Source organism: Typopeltis vanoorti, chromosome 23 (genome assembly GCF_054136105.1).
Source record: "Typopeltis vanoorti isolate ZY-2024b chromosome 23, IOZ_Tvanoo_1.0, whole genome shotgun sequence".
Classification (NCBI taxonomy): Eukaryota; Metazoa; Arthropoda; class Arachnida; order Uropygi; family Thelyphonidae; genus Typopeltis; species Typopeltis vanoorti.
Window position 1 is genome coordinate 91,709,057 of NC_143571.1, and position 16,527 is coordinate 91,725,583.

Sequence of the window (16,527 nt, forward strand, 5' to 3'; positions counted from 1 at the left end):
CAAGGATATCACTAATTTAAGCAGGCTGTAGTGAAGAGATGGCTCAACAAGTGCTGCCATGGACAGAGGGACGAATTCCAGATGATTGGAGTAGAACTCTCATAGTATCCATATATAAAAAGGGAAATAAAACTGAATGCAAGAATTACAGAGGCATTTCTCTACTGAGTGTTTCTGGTAAGATTTATGCAAGTATACTACAGAAACACTTGAGAAGGATTGTGGAAGGGAAGCTTGGTGAAGAACAAGCTGGATTCAGGATAAATAGAGGCTGTCAGAATCAGATTTTCACTTTATGACAAATAGTTGAGAAATCTTGGGAATATAACAAAGATCTGTATTTAAGTTTTGTAGATCTGGAAAAGGCATATGACAAGAAGCCATTCAACACGTTACAGTTGTATGGTGTCAATGGGACATTATATCAAGCAATACTTAGTCTTTGTTTGAGTTGAAGTCAGCAGTTAGAATTTAAGGAAGAGTACAGGAAGATGGTTTAATGTTAAATCTGGTGTCAGACAAGGATGTGCATTATACCCTCTGTTATTCACTATCTATATGGATTGAAGCAAATGAAAGAAAGTGGTATTAAACCTGATACCAAAATTGGAGATGATGTTATACTTCTAAATAAATCTGCCACAAGTCTGCAAGATTCCCTGACTAAAGTGAATAACTGTTGTAATAGATATGGTATGAAGGTCAGCATTACAAAGACAATGAAAATAGGCAGAAGCACAGAAAATATCAACTGCATTGTGAATGGAGAACCTATATACAAGTAAAACATTTCAGCTACATAGGCACAATTTTTAATGAAAATGGTAAATTAAATATGGAAATTGACAACAGAATCAACAAAGCTGGAATGGTAGGAAGTCAACTGAATAAATTTATATGGAATAAGAGAGAAATTAGTCAAAACACTGAATTAGCTGTATACAAGACAATGTTCAAACCAATTTTAACCATCCAGGAATGTGTTAGCAGAGCTAATCTCAGGTGGTATGGTCACTTAAATAAAACAGGAGATTTGCAAAACAAGTGTTCTCTGCCAGGTTGGCATGAAAAAGACCCAGCAGAAGACTAAGATATAGGTGGAATGATACAGTAAAAAGTGCATTAGAAGATAGAAATATAAGATCTGATAATGTTGTAGTCTTGCCAGGTAACAGATTGATTCGGAGAAAAATTATAGATAGAAAGTTAGTAATGATGCAAATTTCATGTAGTACTATCATATCCAGTATACCCATTGAGAGTACATGTCAGGAATTTGATGATGAAGTAAATTTATATCAAAACACAAGCACTAAACCACATTTAAAAAAACATATATGTATGTATCACCTTTCACCTTCATTTATATGACATAAACTGGGCAAATGCAAATAACTGTTCTGAACACACGTTCTGGCTTGCTTTGGCCCTTTTTACATTCTACTATTGAATTAAATCCTATTTTAGTAGAAAACTTTTAATGTGTATTCAGAAATATAACCTGAAATCTTAGCACCTAAGGAAAAACTAAACATACTGTCCCTAGACGTTTAATGATAGAACCACAGCAGAAACTGAAAATAGATACCACTAATGAAAAAAAAAAAATTAAGTAGAAGAGAAATTACAGAAACACCATGCTGACATAAATCAGTAATATGGAGATGAAGTCTAAAAACATGAAATTTTTCTAATAACACATTTTATACGTATTAATAGGAAGTTAATACTAGCCATGGACAGGATGTGATAGATTATCTTGTATTCCTGATTTACCATTTGTCAGGCATGCAAAGTTTTGTTAGACTTTTTTGATTTCCAGTTGTATAATTCACTGATAAATAATAGAAATTCTATAATTGTGTATTTTCAAAATTCTCAAGGCATAGATATACTATGATGACATTTCACAAATATTAGTTTTACATGAAATATGATATATTGCTAAATGTGCCCACTCCCAGAGTAGAAAGAACATGTTACAAAGTCAGGCGAGCTACTGTCAGATGAGCAACATGTGTGAAGCAGAGCACACAATAAATCCCAGATGAATCCTATTAATAATAGTAGCTCCCACTATATTTCTGCTCAGGACATGGACTAATCATTATAAACATTGTGTGAATTTATGTACAAAATAGAGGTCTTATTGATTACATTACTGATAACAGAAATATCTTCAGACTAGTTCAGGATACAAGAGTTTCCATGGAATCTGAACTAGTAGTGAGTAGAGTAATGAGTATTAAGATGAAAAGAAGCATGTACACGTTTTAAAAAATAATCTGAATTGAGCATCATTTTGACATGAACTGGAGCACTGAATATACAATTATTATTATTGGAAAGAATATGCCAACTGAACTGAAGTTATGTGGTATAATTTGTTCTGCTTTGTTCGCTGTGATAGATACACAAGAATATATATATATATACACACACACACATATATATATACCTGTATATATGTATCAGTATATACTTTTACATAAAATGTTTTGTAAATAAAAATATAGGAAGGCTTAGCAATGTATCAAATATGCTTAACAAAGGTTATGAGAAGAACAGAGAAGAGAAATACAAAGATGGCAAAACATTTTTGGAAACTACTATGTTGTGAGTGCAGGTAGTGTGATATGTGGCCCCCTCAATGAGTCTCTGAATTCCTGGAAGTCTCTCTCTTAGTAATAATAATTAGTAGTAGTAGTCTGTAATTTATTATGGCAAAAGTACAAAGAATAATCAGTAATACAGAATAAAATGCAATCCATTAGTATGGTTCTGCATACACTGTGTTTGCATTTTTGTATATGATAAGAAATTTTCACAATTCTTAGGGTTTTCTTTTTCTCTCTACTCCTTCCCAATGATCAGGTGTATTAGGAAGATCATTTTCTCCCCTTCAATCCACAACCACTCTATTATATCTCTGAGAGCAGCACATTTATTTCACATTAGTCCCAGTTTAATGTTTATCCTCAATTTAATGCACAAAAAAGGTTCTCTCTCTCAGAACAATGCTGAATTAAAATATAAGACACAGTACAATCTGAATCATATAATATTTTCATTCATTATTTGGCTTCTCAAGACATCATTACACATTTCATTTCTTAAATGGATGATTTTTTTCTACACCCATGATGTCCATGTTTTTCAGTCTGCTTTGTTGTCTGCTTCATGCAAACTGTGACTTCCACCTAATATTAGCTTATTAAATTGATCTTCACATGTTAGAAGCTTAGTGGGGCAAAACAGCATTGAGAAAGGATTAAAAATAATATTTAAATCTTCCAATTCATCTTAGTCAGAGACATCTTTAGGCTGACAACAGCTGCCTCTATTGGCAGTCAGATGTAAACTGGGATCTCAAAGCATTAGTGTTTCCCATATTTTGGGAAGTTTTATGCCAACCAAAAATTAAAGATGCCAAGAAATTATATTCTTGGTTTAATCCTTTATCAAAGTCTAAGCAAACAAAGTTTTCATCTGAAGTATTTTCAGGATTTGGCAACTCATATATAAAAGCTAATGACTTCACATCACTTGCCTTAATATCCCATAATGTGAAGCACACATCCTTACAGACATGTATAATGCTATGCATTATGGGAAGGATCACTACCCGGATTTTGGACATGTTTAAAGTAGGACTTCTCAAAACAGAAATAGAAGGTAAAGTTCCTGAAAAAACAGGAAGGGGTAGACCATCAATGAAGAATGGATGGTGTGTCTGATCTTCAGAGAGCTGAAGAAGCCTCCAGAAAAGCATATAACAGGACCAGCTGGCAAAGATTGGTGTGGCACACCATTGAAAAACAGAGTAACTATATGGCACCTGATGATATCCAATGAATAGATGGATGGAGAAAACCTTGGTCATTTTTGTAAGAGACAAGCTAACTAACCTTCAGAAGAAAAGATCTTATAAGATAGGATTAAAAGCTAGTCTTTTCAACTTAGGGATAGCATAATTAGTGAATGTAGTGAGCTCCCTGGGTAATTCTGACCACAACCTAGTGCTCATCTCCTGCCCAATGCAACAACGCTCACACAGTCACACCTGCACAAGGATAGTCTGGCATTACAACAGTGCTAAATGGGACTGCCTCCGAGACTACTATGCTTCATTCCCATGGTTGGACTACTGTATGCAGTCTTCCAATCCTAACATATGCACCGAACACATCACCAAAATAATCCTCACTGGCATGATAACATACATTTTCCACACCACTGAACTGCTGTCCCCCTATCCAAACCCTGGTTCTCCAAAAAATGTGCCAAAGCTGTGCAAACGAAAAATTAGGCATACCACAACTGGCTCAAATTAAGAACACCAACCTCCTTCAGTACTTATATTGAAGCCCGAAACAGATGCAAAAGAAATATTAATGATTCCAAAACAGAATTTGAATAGGCAAAAAGCAGGAAGCTTGCAGCCTGTCCTAGCGGCAACCATACCCTTTGGTCTCTTGCCAAAGCAATTGGTGGTCGCAACTTTTGCCCTACACTACTCCTCCCACTATCATACCCAAATGGCTCAATTGCAACATCACCCACAGAAAAAGCTAATCTCCTGGCTTCACACTTTGCCTCCAATGCACGCATAACCGACAATGGCAAATGTCCCCCAGTCATTCCAACTGTCCAACACACAATGGCTCCTGTATCCTTTTGCCAGAAAGAGATCATAAACCCTGGCCCTGATGGCGTTCCTCAAATTGTCCTGAAAGTCTGTGCAGCAGAACTGACTCCTATCCTATGCCGTCTATACACACTCTCCTACTCCACCGGTTATGTATCCCAAAACCTGGAAATTGGCCTATATTCAACCCATTCCCAAAAAGGGTGACAAATCGCTGCCATCTAACTACTGCCCTATCTCACTCACCTCAATCCTATCTAAAGTCATGGAGAAAACCATTAATTCTCAACTCCTACTCTACCTTGAAGGCACCCAGCTATTAAACGACCACCAGTATGGATTCCGCCGATGCCGATCAACAGGTGACCTGCTGTCATATCATCCATCTCTGGACATATGCCATGGAAAAATTTGGCGAATCCCAAGTAGTCGCACTTGATATCTCTAAAGCCTTTGACCAGGTCTGGCACAAAGGCTTATTAAGCAAACTCCCATCATTTGGACTGTCTCAGGACTTCTGCAGATGGATTGCCAACTTCCTGTCTGGATGCACACTATGTGTGATGGTAGATGGCTCCCTATCCTCCCACTATCCAACAAATGCCGGGGTCCCACAAGGTTCAGTTCTCTCACCGACCCTCTTCCTTCTATACATCAATGACCTCCAACCCAATACACAGTTTTGCAGATGACAGCACATTACACTCCTCCCTTACATTTGATAAACCTCACCCTGTACAACTCACTTCAACCCACAGAACATCAACCACAACTTCCCTTAATGCAGACCTCCAAAACATCTTCCGATGGGGCTCAGATAACCCCGTCAACTTCAACGCTAGTAAAACCCAGTTCTGTCTTATTTCACACAAAAAAGAACCTTTTTTCCCCCAGTATTATTTTCGATAACACTCAAATTCCCAGACAAGATGAAATCTTTCTTCTCGGAATTACCATGACATCAGGCCTCTCCTGGCATAAACACATCACAACCACTGCATCCTCAGCTTCCAAAAAACAAGGCTTTCTATTTTGCTCAAGACGCTACTTCACTTCAAAACAACTGTTAACCCTATACAAATTGCAAATCTGCCCAGCTATCAAATACTGTTCTCACATTTGAAGTGGGGGCTCCTAAAAGCTCCCTCAAAATGCTTGACTCAATACAGAGGAGAGCAATTAGACTGATAAATGATCCATCTCTTACTGACTCACTCCCACCACTCTCACATAGACGATTAGTCTCTGCAATTTGTATATTCTATAAATATTTTCATGGAAAATGCTCATCTGAAACAATATCAATAATTCCCCCACTCTCTACTAAACCCATTGGAACACGTACAGCCACCTCCCAACGCTCCTTCACAGTACACCTCGAAACCCACAGAACAAGTTTCTTTTCCTCCTCCTTCATCCCTGCTACTGCTGTACTGTGGAACAATCTTCCCCCTGATGTATTTCCCAAGGAATACAATATACAGGCTTTTAAATCGAATGTTAACAAGTTCCTCCTCTCCCATCCCGCTATCCATATATGGTACTAAAGTACTATAGGTTGAACAGCCAACCTCTCGTATATAGGCCCAACATAAAAAAAAAAAAAATTAAAAAAATTATTGAATGAGCTTCAGAGGTTCCTGTCCCACAATTATTCATTCTTTGACACTTATTTGATGGAAGTTCAGTTACAATTTGAAGTGATATTGGCTGGGAAAGAAGAAATTCCCTGACTAGACAATTTTACATGTTCTACACAATGAGTAATTTGCCACAAATCTATACACGTGGTAGACTGAATTTTCTATAAACATCAATCATATAACAAGGCACTTCATGTGTCACAAAACAAACATGATTTGTTTTGGACTCTTTACAAATATGATTACTTACCCATGGTGTATATGAGTGATTCCTTGTATTAAAACACTATATTTTGTTACAATACAGTTTCTATAAAATGGGGATCACATAAGGCACTGTTTCACAAAGCAAACTTCACCTTGTTTAGGATTTTTTCTACATAGATAGAAGATAAAATAAATGGATAATAGCTTCTCAACAGTTTGTGAAACAGTCAACTCTCACTATAGCAACCTCCTGCATATGGGATTGCCAAAAAAACACCATTATAGTGCTATCACTCACTGATTATAACTACCAAAGCCTTCACACAACTAATGGTATTCTAAAGATAATTCCCTAAATCAACAATAAACCTTTACTGGTTCTTATGAGTTTGCTATGGTATGAGATGACTGTATATAACTTCACTTCATGGCACTTTACAGTGGAATATTATAGACATATAACAAATGCGCCTATTCTGTAATGCATTAAATATTTTAAGCGCTCGTGGATTTTTACCATCCTTAAAACTTGGCCTCCTAGCCTGAAAAAATAAAAATACTTTTACACTTGAATTCCACAGAATAATTTCTGCTATATTCATTTTTTATCCAAATCTATTTCTGAAGATTTAATAACCTCTTCATAGGATGGAGGGGGTTCATCTGAAACCTATAAAAAATTAAGTTTCATAAATAAGATGACAGAAATATTGTATCTATAAAAAATACATAAAAAGTGCATATCTATAAAATTTGTATCAAATTATTTAAAAAAAAATGAAATAAGAGAACAAGAAAAATATAGGCAAGTACACGGAAAACTTAAACTGCATTCTGAGTGAAGAACTATGGAATAAGTAAAATATTTCAGCTATTTAGGCACAATTTTTAGTAAAGATTCCGATTTAAATATGGAAATAGATATGTGAATAAGCAAAGCTAATATGGTGGTAAGCGAAATAAATAAATTTATAAGGAATAAAAGAGAAATTAGCCAAAATGCTAAATTAGCAGTATACAAGGCAGTGTTCAGACCAATTTTAACTTATGGATCTGAGAGATGGGTTAAAAATAAAGAGTTGAGGCCACAGATATGAAAGTGCTGAGAAAGATTAGAGGAGTGAATAAATGGCATCAATGGCAGTATCATATTCAAAGTAGGATATTAGTAAGGAACTTTATGTTGTTAGCATTCAGAAATGTATTGACAGAATTAATCTTGTGTGGTATAGTCCAACGGCGAGAGCTCTTGTTGGCAGACTGCCAAGCAGAATCAATTCATTTTGAAGGGTGGTGGGGGGGGGGGGATAAGGCGATGTATGAATTTGTCACCAACACACGAAACCATGTGCTTTATACATAAAAGTTTCCAATTGTTATACAAGCAAAATAGTTACCAATTTAAAAACTGCAATGATCATAAAAGAGAAGTTAATTTTCCAACGTGTAATAATAAACACTCAGCCCACAATACAGATTGATCACCCTATTATCGGAATGGATTCTCCTTCTTTTGACATGAGTAGAAGTGTCGAAGGGTCTCGTATTATCTGTGGGCGTACTTTATAATCACTTAAGCAGAAGGAAGGGCAAGCAAAACAGGTTTATGGGCAGGTAAGACTATAGAAGGACCAAGACCTAGCTCTGCTAAAAAGACCTGGAGGAAGACCAAGATATAGGTGGATTGACACAGTAAAAAGCTCCTGAGAAGACAGAATTATAAGATCTGATAATGTTGGAGTTTTGACAGGTAACAGATTGATTTGGAGAAAAATTGTTGATAGGAAGTTAGTAATGATGTATATTCTTCATGTAGTACTATTATAATATCCTGTGCACTACTTGAGTGTACATGTCAGGAATTTGATGATGATTATGGTGTAATGGAAATAAAAGGAAATGGCTACCCAATGATTTTGCAAAAGTATTTGACAGAATACCACATGGAACACTTATGCAAATTAGAGCAAATGGGGATGGATATGACACTGGTTAAGTGGTTAGGAGGGTTTCTGATGGACAGATATCAAAAAGTGGTATATGGAGGAGCAGAATCGAGGAGAAAAAGAAAACAGGTAACTAGAGGTGCGAGACAAATTTCAGTGCTGGGACCATTGCTGTTTATTTCATACATAAATGATATAGGAAATAACCTGAAAGAATCATATTTGTTTGCATCATTAGCAAACAAATATTCAGCTGTTTGCTAATGATGCAAAATTAGATAGAGTAATAGTTAATCAAGGCAATGTGGAGAGCTTGCAGGAAGATTTAAATAGGTCGTGAATATGGGCAAAAGTTAATGGGTGCAAGTTTAATGTCAAGAAATGTAAAGTTATGCATTTTGGGATAAACAGATTAGAAGCCATGTGTCACATTGATGGCATTGTACTTCAGGAAATAGATGAAGCTAGACATTTAGGGTTGGTAGAAAACAGAGAATTATAATTTAGAGCAGTGCTTCCCTTTTCGCTTTATTGCTCTTTTCTAACTACGCACGTGTGAAGGCGACCTCCCAAAATGTCACAGGTGCCATTCCTCCCTCCCTCACATTTTGCATCTACAATTCAGAAGATCATTACTCTGCTTCAGTTCCAACTCGTCTGTTGTGTTGTGAGAGTACCAGTCAAGTGTTTCAAGAGCATATCATTCTTGTAAGAGCTGTGTTCAAGTGGATGTTCAGTGTTGCTAAGTGGTCTGTGTAAGACACCATAGCGAGAATGTCTTATTGCGTCTTTTTCTGAATTTGTGTTTTAACAAATGTGATAGTTTGTGGAACATAAGTCGAATTGTTATTATTTGCTGACAAAGATGTTTTTTCCAGTTACCGTCGATCTGTAACAAGCATTTTAGCTGAAGCTATAACGGTCATACAAGAAAGAAGTACCTCCTCATGATAAAATAAACACTGGTGAGTCATTTTTTTCTTATAATTAAACCATTTTTTCGTAACGTATTTTCTTCTAAATCAAAAGGTATCTGAGATTTTTTTGGACAATGGATGCTGACATTATGAGTTACAAAATGATTAATGTGTAATTTGTATAGCTAAGCTTGGTAAACGTAGACTTTCTGTCATTAATAGGCATTTTCCTAATATAGTTTTGAGTGTTCCAGTATATTTTGGATGCCCTAGTTACAATGCCCATTTGATATCCTCGATTATAATGTGGTATTTTTAGTTTCGTGTGATTTATATCTTTCTATTCAATGACTTGTTTATTTGCATATATTTTAATTCTTTTAAATTTAATTTTCAGTTACCCACAATAATGGACAAATATTTAAAAAAATCAGAAAATCCACAAATTCACGAGCCCAAGAAAGTGAACCAAAGAAAAAGTTTAAGGTGCAACATAGACTATATAAAGAGGATTATCTGAAATTTGGTTTCGTGTGCTCCGGTAATTCTTCTGTTCCTCAATGTCTCATATGCCTGGAAAAGTTGTCAAATGAAGCGATGGTGCCAAGTAAACTACATCGACACCTTTCTTCCAAGCATCCTTCATACCTAGATAAGGATTTTAACTATTTTAAACATCCGCGAATTCAAATTCAAATGCAAAGTTGTTTCATGAGATCAGCCACAACAGTATCTAATGGAGCTCAAGAAGCAAGTTACAAAGTCGCGAGATTGATAGCTAAAGCCAAGAAGCCTCACACAATTGCCGAATTACTCATTTTACCAAGCTTGTGTGGAAATTGTCAAAACTATGCTTGGAATCGATGAAGTAAAAGAAATTGAAAAAGTATCACTTTCAAATAATACGATCAGCATGCGCATTGAAAACATATCAGTTAGCAAAGAAGGAACACTAATCCATAAAATTTGTGGAGTTAAGAAATTTTCCTTACAGGTTGATGAATCAACAGATGTTAGCAACTGTCGTCAGCTAATTGCACTTGTTCAAATTCCTGATGAGAAAGGGTTGAAAGAGCATCATTAAATATGTGTTTATTTAAATGTTCTCTAATCTTCAATTATATCTTGTCCTCTGTATCTTCGTAAAAACTATAGTTATCTTGTTTAAACCTTTCTTCTTAAATTTTATTATACATCTGACTTATGGCTGCAAATAATAAAGCTCACGTGTGCAAAACTTACAGAACAGAGAAATCGCCTCTGGCTGGAGCCAATCTCTTTGTCTGACCTGCTGGTATTTATTCTCAACTGAATTTGGAAAATTTATTTAGTTTCTAGCTGCGCGACCAAATTCGTGGGTGGGAGGTGAATCTCCCTCCAAAGAATAACACACAGTAAACCACACGGAACTTTTCTCTATCAATTCTAAGACAATATCTAATTTTAAGGTCACACAAATTCGAATTAATGAGTAGTGCATTGGAAATAGAAATCAGACAAGTTATTTAAACAAGAAAACAATTTATTTAACATCAATGAAATGTACAATGGGTCAATTTTAAGTTCTAAGTAAATTAGCTTCTATGCTTCAAATCAGAACTAATGACACTACGTTTACAATTTAGTTCATCATAATCAATTCTAGTAAGACCACATGTCTATAATTTTCACTTGTTAAACTTAGTAATACTCAGATCAATTTTTACATAACATTATTCTGCAGGTTTAGGCAATAGCTATAACATTAAATACTCTATGTTTCGCCTTAAATTTTAGCCAGACCTTCCTTCTCTCACTTATAACAAAATACTTCAAATATCAGCATAAGGCTTAAAGTCCTCAAGTATCACTATAAAACAAGTCACTTAATTAAATCACCCCATCACAACTTCTTATTTCCTTCCAGTTGTTTGTTTCTGAAGTTCTTTGCAGAATAAATAATGCTGTTAAATCTTGAATAAAAGAGATTTTAGTAATATAATACCTTTTTATTCTAAACAAAGGAAAAATCTTACTTTGAACAGATGTCTGGCCTTTTCTGAATGATCCCTGAAATTACTTCCTTCTATAACCGTCCGACTTTAGTACTGCACTTAGATATCATCTCCGGGATTTCGTGAGATCTCCTCTTAATATCGCGAACATTTGGATCTTGGTGGCATTTAAACTCTGCATCTAATTTCTTCTAAAACCGTTTATCTTAGTCACATCGCTTTCTCGACATTTACTATCTAGAATGAAGGTCTCCGATGGCGATTACAAATTATCTCCCACGATTTTAGCAAAACTCCGCTGCCATAGCATACATCATAACTTCAGGTCAGAACCCCACGTGATCTCGAAACTCCTCGCTGACCTGAGAACAGGAATGCACACCGGATCGACTCGAACTCATACTCCAAGAAAAAGGCAAGACAAGACCCCGTTTCGACATAGCGAACTGCTATTTATACGGTCCCGATGACCTTCGTTTTTGCTTACGTCATCGTCCACTGGGTACCGTAATTTTCTGCACCTGACACCCATGTCTATCGGTGCAAATTGGATGGGAGACCCCAGTGTAATATTACACTGCACGTGTACAGTAGCCTCAGGTAATGACTTAAACTTCTTAATCCTGTCAGGAATTTTTTGTTCACTATGGCATACTTAGACACAATACAATCTCCTTTGTTCTTACACAAAACTATTGATAATACATTATTCATAATAAAAATTATTTCTATTACAATTACACCAAGTTTATTCATTGATTACAAGTATTTTAGGATTTAGTATACTTGTAAAATCTGAATAAAAAGGTATTATATTACTAAAATCCCTTTTATTCAAGATTTAAGAGCATTATTTATTCTGCAAAGAACTTCAGAAACAAACAACTGGGAAGGAAATCTTTAAAGTGATCAATGAAACTTTGATACAATCAAAATTTCATGGAAAGATTGCGTAAGTTTATGTACTGATGCCATGACTGCAATGACAGGAAGGGTCAGAGGCTTGGCATCCGAAGTTCGGTCTGAAAACCCTGATGTTCAAATAATACACTGCTTTATTCATAGAGAAGCTCTCATGTCAAATAGTTTACCTCTAGAATTAAAGTCCACATTTAATGACATTATAAAAATGGTGAATTTGATCAAAAGCAGACCACTTCAATTGCATCTTTTTTCAATTTTATGTGATGAAACGGGATCAGAGCATCAATCTTTGTTGTTCCATACTGAAGTTCTTTGGCAGTCGAGAGGGAGAGTTCTGTCCAGAGTTCATGAGTTGAAAGAAGAATTAAAAGTATTTTTTGAGGGTAACTCTCAGTATTCAGCTAAGCTGGAAAACAATTACTGGTTGCAAAAAATGGCCTACTTAGCTGACATATTTGAATACCATAATGAACTTAATTGAAAAATGCAAGGACCGCTTGAGAATATATTAACTTGCACTGACAAAATTAATGGATTCAAAAACAAAATTCAACTTTGGAAAGATGTGGTGAAAAAAATTGTTCCCTTGAAATGTTTAGTCGGTGTTGTAGTTCGAATCCTAAAAAAGAACTACTAGAACTTGTAGATCAACACCTATGCATGCTTGAGAGAAAGCTTCATCACTACTTTGAATTAACGGAGACAAAGAAATTCGATTGGGTTCGAAATCCATTTGCATCTTCATTAGATCACATGGCAATCGATTTATCAGTGAAAGAAGAGGAGGAGTTATTAGACTTAAAAAGTGATCGTACCCTTGAAGTTGAGTTTAAGGATGTTCCATTATCTCAATTCTAGGTAACTGCAAAAAAGGAGTTTCCATCCAGAAGAGAACAAAGTTTCTCTTCTATGCTCAACTATCAAAAATTTAAAGAGATCATCACTGAAGAGTCTTGATCATGAATTGCGTGTAGCTCTTTCAACCATAGATCCAGATATAAAAAAGTTGTGTTCACAGAAACAAGCCCAAGTATCTCACTGAAATAAGAAGGAAATATATGTATTAACTGTGGCAAAAGAAGATTGTCGATATTTATATTAATACTTAAAATGTTTATTTTGTCATTAAATTATTATTATTAGCATATTTATACATAGTCAGTAATTCTTTTGTGTATAATTAATTTTACTTTTGTATTTTCACATCATAATTTTATAAAATAAGTGTTCTAAAAATTTAATCACAGTTTCACTCAGTCAAATCTGACAATTTAGTTCATAGATGCGATATAAAAACTGTCAAATATCAATTACTGTGGATGTATGGATTAGGTATTTTCATTCCATTTATTTCGTGCTTATGAATGCATAAGAAAACTTATCTGAAACGAACGTCTAGCTGGAATGTTTATGTATTATATTGCAAAAATATTTGAAAGAAAGATCTTATTAATTGAATCCCTGTATGAAATAGAAGAAATTAATTATGTTAATAGAAAAATGTTCCTTGATAGTGTGTCGTGAAATTATTTATGCTTGTGAGGTGCGCCGTGACGTGAAAAAGGTTGGGAAACACAGATTTAGAGGACATATTGCTAAGGTTGCTAAAATGGCCCATAAAATTCCTTGGGTATTGAAGAACACAGAGATAATGAAGTTGTCATCCCTCTTTATAAGGCCTTAATATGCCAACATCTGGATTAATGTGTGCTCAAGTCTGGTCTGCTGGGTTTCTTAGAGATGAGGAAGCAGTGGAGAGGATTCATAGGAAAGTGACCAAGATGGTGAGTGGCCTGTGGAATGTTCCCTATGAGGATAGATTGAAGGTGTGTGGATTGCAGAAGTTGGTTGATATGAGAAAAAAAAGAGGGGGATATGATAGAATCATTTAAGTTGCTTAAAGGATTTTATAGGAAAGATGCAAGGGAAATGTTTTAGCACTTGGCTAGAGGGTCCAGAACCAGGGGTCATCCCCTGGAAGATGAATAAAGGTCAGTAGGGGGTGAGGACTTGATTTTTTGATTGAAGAGTGGTGAATGAGTGTAATGGGTCGCCTAAGTAGTTGTGAGTGCTTTATCTGTTAATGGGTTCAAGGAGAGGTATGATAGATTGGGTTTTCGTGATGAGTCTTGTATAATAATAATAATAGTAATGTTTACAAGTGCCTTCTTTACATTTTAGTTGTCAACTACCAAAACCTTTGGAGGTATGAAACATTATTATTATTATTATTATTTTACAGACTTCCATAGAGTTCAGAGACTCATTGTGGGAGATCCAAATTAATCATTATACACAGAAATCCTTTCATACCTCTTCTTGAATTTATTCACCATCAGGGAACTCAAAACCCATTCCACTCACTCATCACTCTCCACGCAAAAAATATGGTCCGCACACCCCACTATAACTACACTCTTGATGCAAGTGATATTTTTCACTTGCATCAATTTTATAAAAACTCTTTAATATCTTAAAAATATATTATCATGTTCCTTCATTTAGGCCTATCAACTAAACTTCGTAACCAACAAATCTTCAACCTCGTAGGAAGCATTCCATAGCCCTGTCACCATCTTGTTCACTCATCTCTGAATCCTTTCTACCACCTCCTGGTCCCCAAGAAAACTAGGTGACCAAATCTGTGTGCACAGTAATCAAGATGTGGCCTAATCATAGTCTTATAAAGAGGGGTAATAACTTCCATATCTTTACATGTTAGAGTGCTTTTTCAACATCCAAGTAATCCTTTGAGCTAATTTACCAACTTTTGCAATATGCCCTGTGCACTTCAACTCTTTGTCTGCCTTTATCCCCAAATTCCCAGCCTAATAATTTTCCTGCAATCCAGTGCCATCAACATGATACAGAGCAGATAACCTTTTCAAAGATACATTTTGCAACATTCAACTGACAATCATTACCCTTTACTCACAATACCTATATATTTAAATCATCCTGCAGGATGTCTACATCATCTTCATCAACTATTGCTCTTCCCAGTTTTACATCATCAGCAAACAATTTGCTACCTTTGTCTGGAGCCAATTCGATTAGAACCCTGCTAGAGCTGAGACTTAGAATGAACAACTTCATCAGAGGCAATGCCAATTCTCTTGCATATTCATCTGGTATGCTGGGCTATGCCATCCAGTCCTACTGATGCATTCACATTTTTTAATATGTTGAACACCTCCTGTTCATCTCCCTTAGATTTGATATGTGTCTGTAACATCAGCAACTGTAAAATCTCCTCATGGATAGTAGACCTTTGCAAACTGATCACTCAGCAACTCAACTATTTCTTTTGGCTCAGTCACCTTCCTACTTGTTTAAAGTCATCCTAGCATAGTCATTTTCCCTATTGCCTGCTATATAACAAAACTCTTTTGGATTCACTTTGGCCTGTTTAGGCAAGATATTCTGGAGGATTTTGAAGAAGCTCAGAAATTTAGGAAAGAGTGCTGTAAAAGGAATTATAGATGATAAAGGTTACATGAAAACAGGAGAAAAAGATATCCTTGAAGGATGGAGTAATTACTTTCAAAAACTGCTAAATGAAACAAGCAATGATGACAGCACAGTAGTAAAAAACACTGACCAGGCATGCAGTCAGGAATATATATCCATACTTCAAGTAGTAAAAGCCATCAGGAGTAGATGATATTCGACCAGACATGTTCAAGTATGGAGGTATAAAAGTCTTACAGTGGCTGCACTGCACAGTTCAGGAAGCCTGGACAGAGGGACAAATTCCTGATGATTGGAGTAGAGCTCTCATAGTACCCATATATAAAAAGGGAAATAAAACTGAATGTGAGAATTACAGTACTGAGTGTTCCTGGTAAGATATATGCAAGTATACATGAGAAACGGTTGAGAAGAATTGTGGAAGAAAAGCTTGGCAAAGAACAAGCTGCATTCAAGCCAAATAGAGGCTGTCAGGATCATATCTTCACTTTACGACAAATAGTTCAGAAAGCATGGAAATATAACAAAGATCTATATTTAAATTTTCTTGATCTTGAAAAGGCATATGACAAGGTGCCAAGAGTAAAGCTATTCAATATGCCACAGTTATTTGGTGTCAATGGGGCATTATATCAAGCAATACTTAGTCTTTGAGTTGTAAGTCAGCAATTAATGATGAAATTTAATGCATATGGAATTTAATGTTAAATCTGGTGTGAGACAAGGATGTACATTATCCCCTCTGTTATTCATCATCTATATGGATCACATTATGAA

General features: G+C 35.6%; 1 protein-coding gene across 1 annotated transcript in view; it reads right to left on the minus strand.

Moving 5' to 3' along the window:
- Nucleotides 1-6,336: 6,336 nt before the first annotated feature.
- The window catches only part of LOC150094061 (uncharacterized), an 82,798-nt gene continuing 72,607 nt past the window's right edge, over nucleotides 6,337-16,527 (minus strand). Inside the window, exon 6 of the mRNA XM_090413142.1 lies at nucleotides 6,337-7,168. Coding sequence (XP_090269268.1) covers nucleotides 7,097-7,168 — 72 coding nt within the window. The 3' untranslated portion in view covers nucleotides 6,337-7,096. The remainder of the gene's footprint in view (nucleotides 7,169-16,527) is intronic.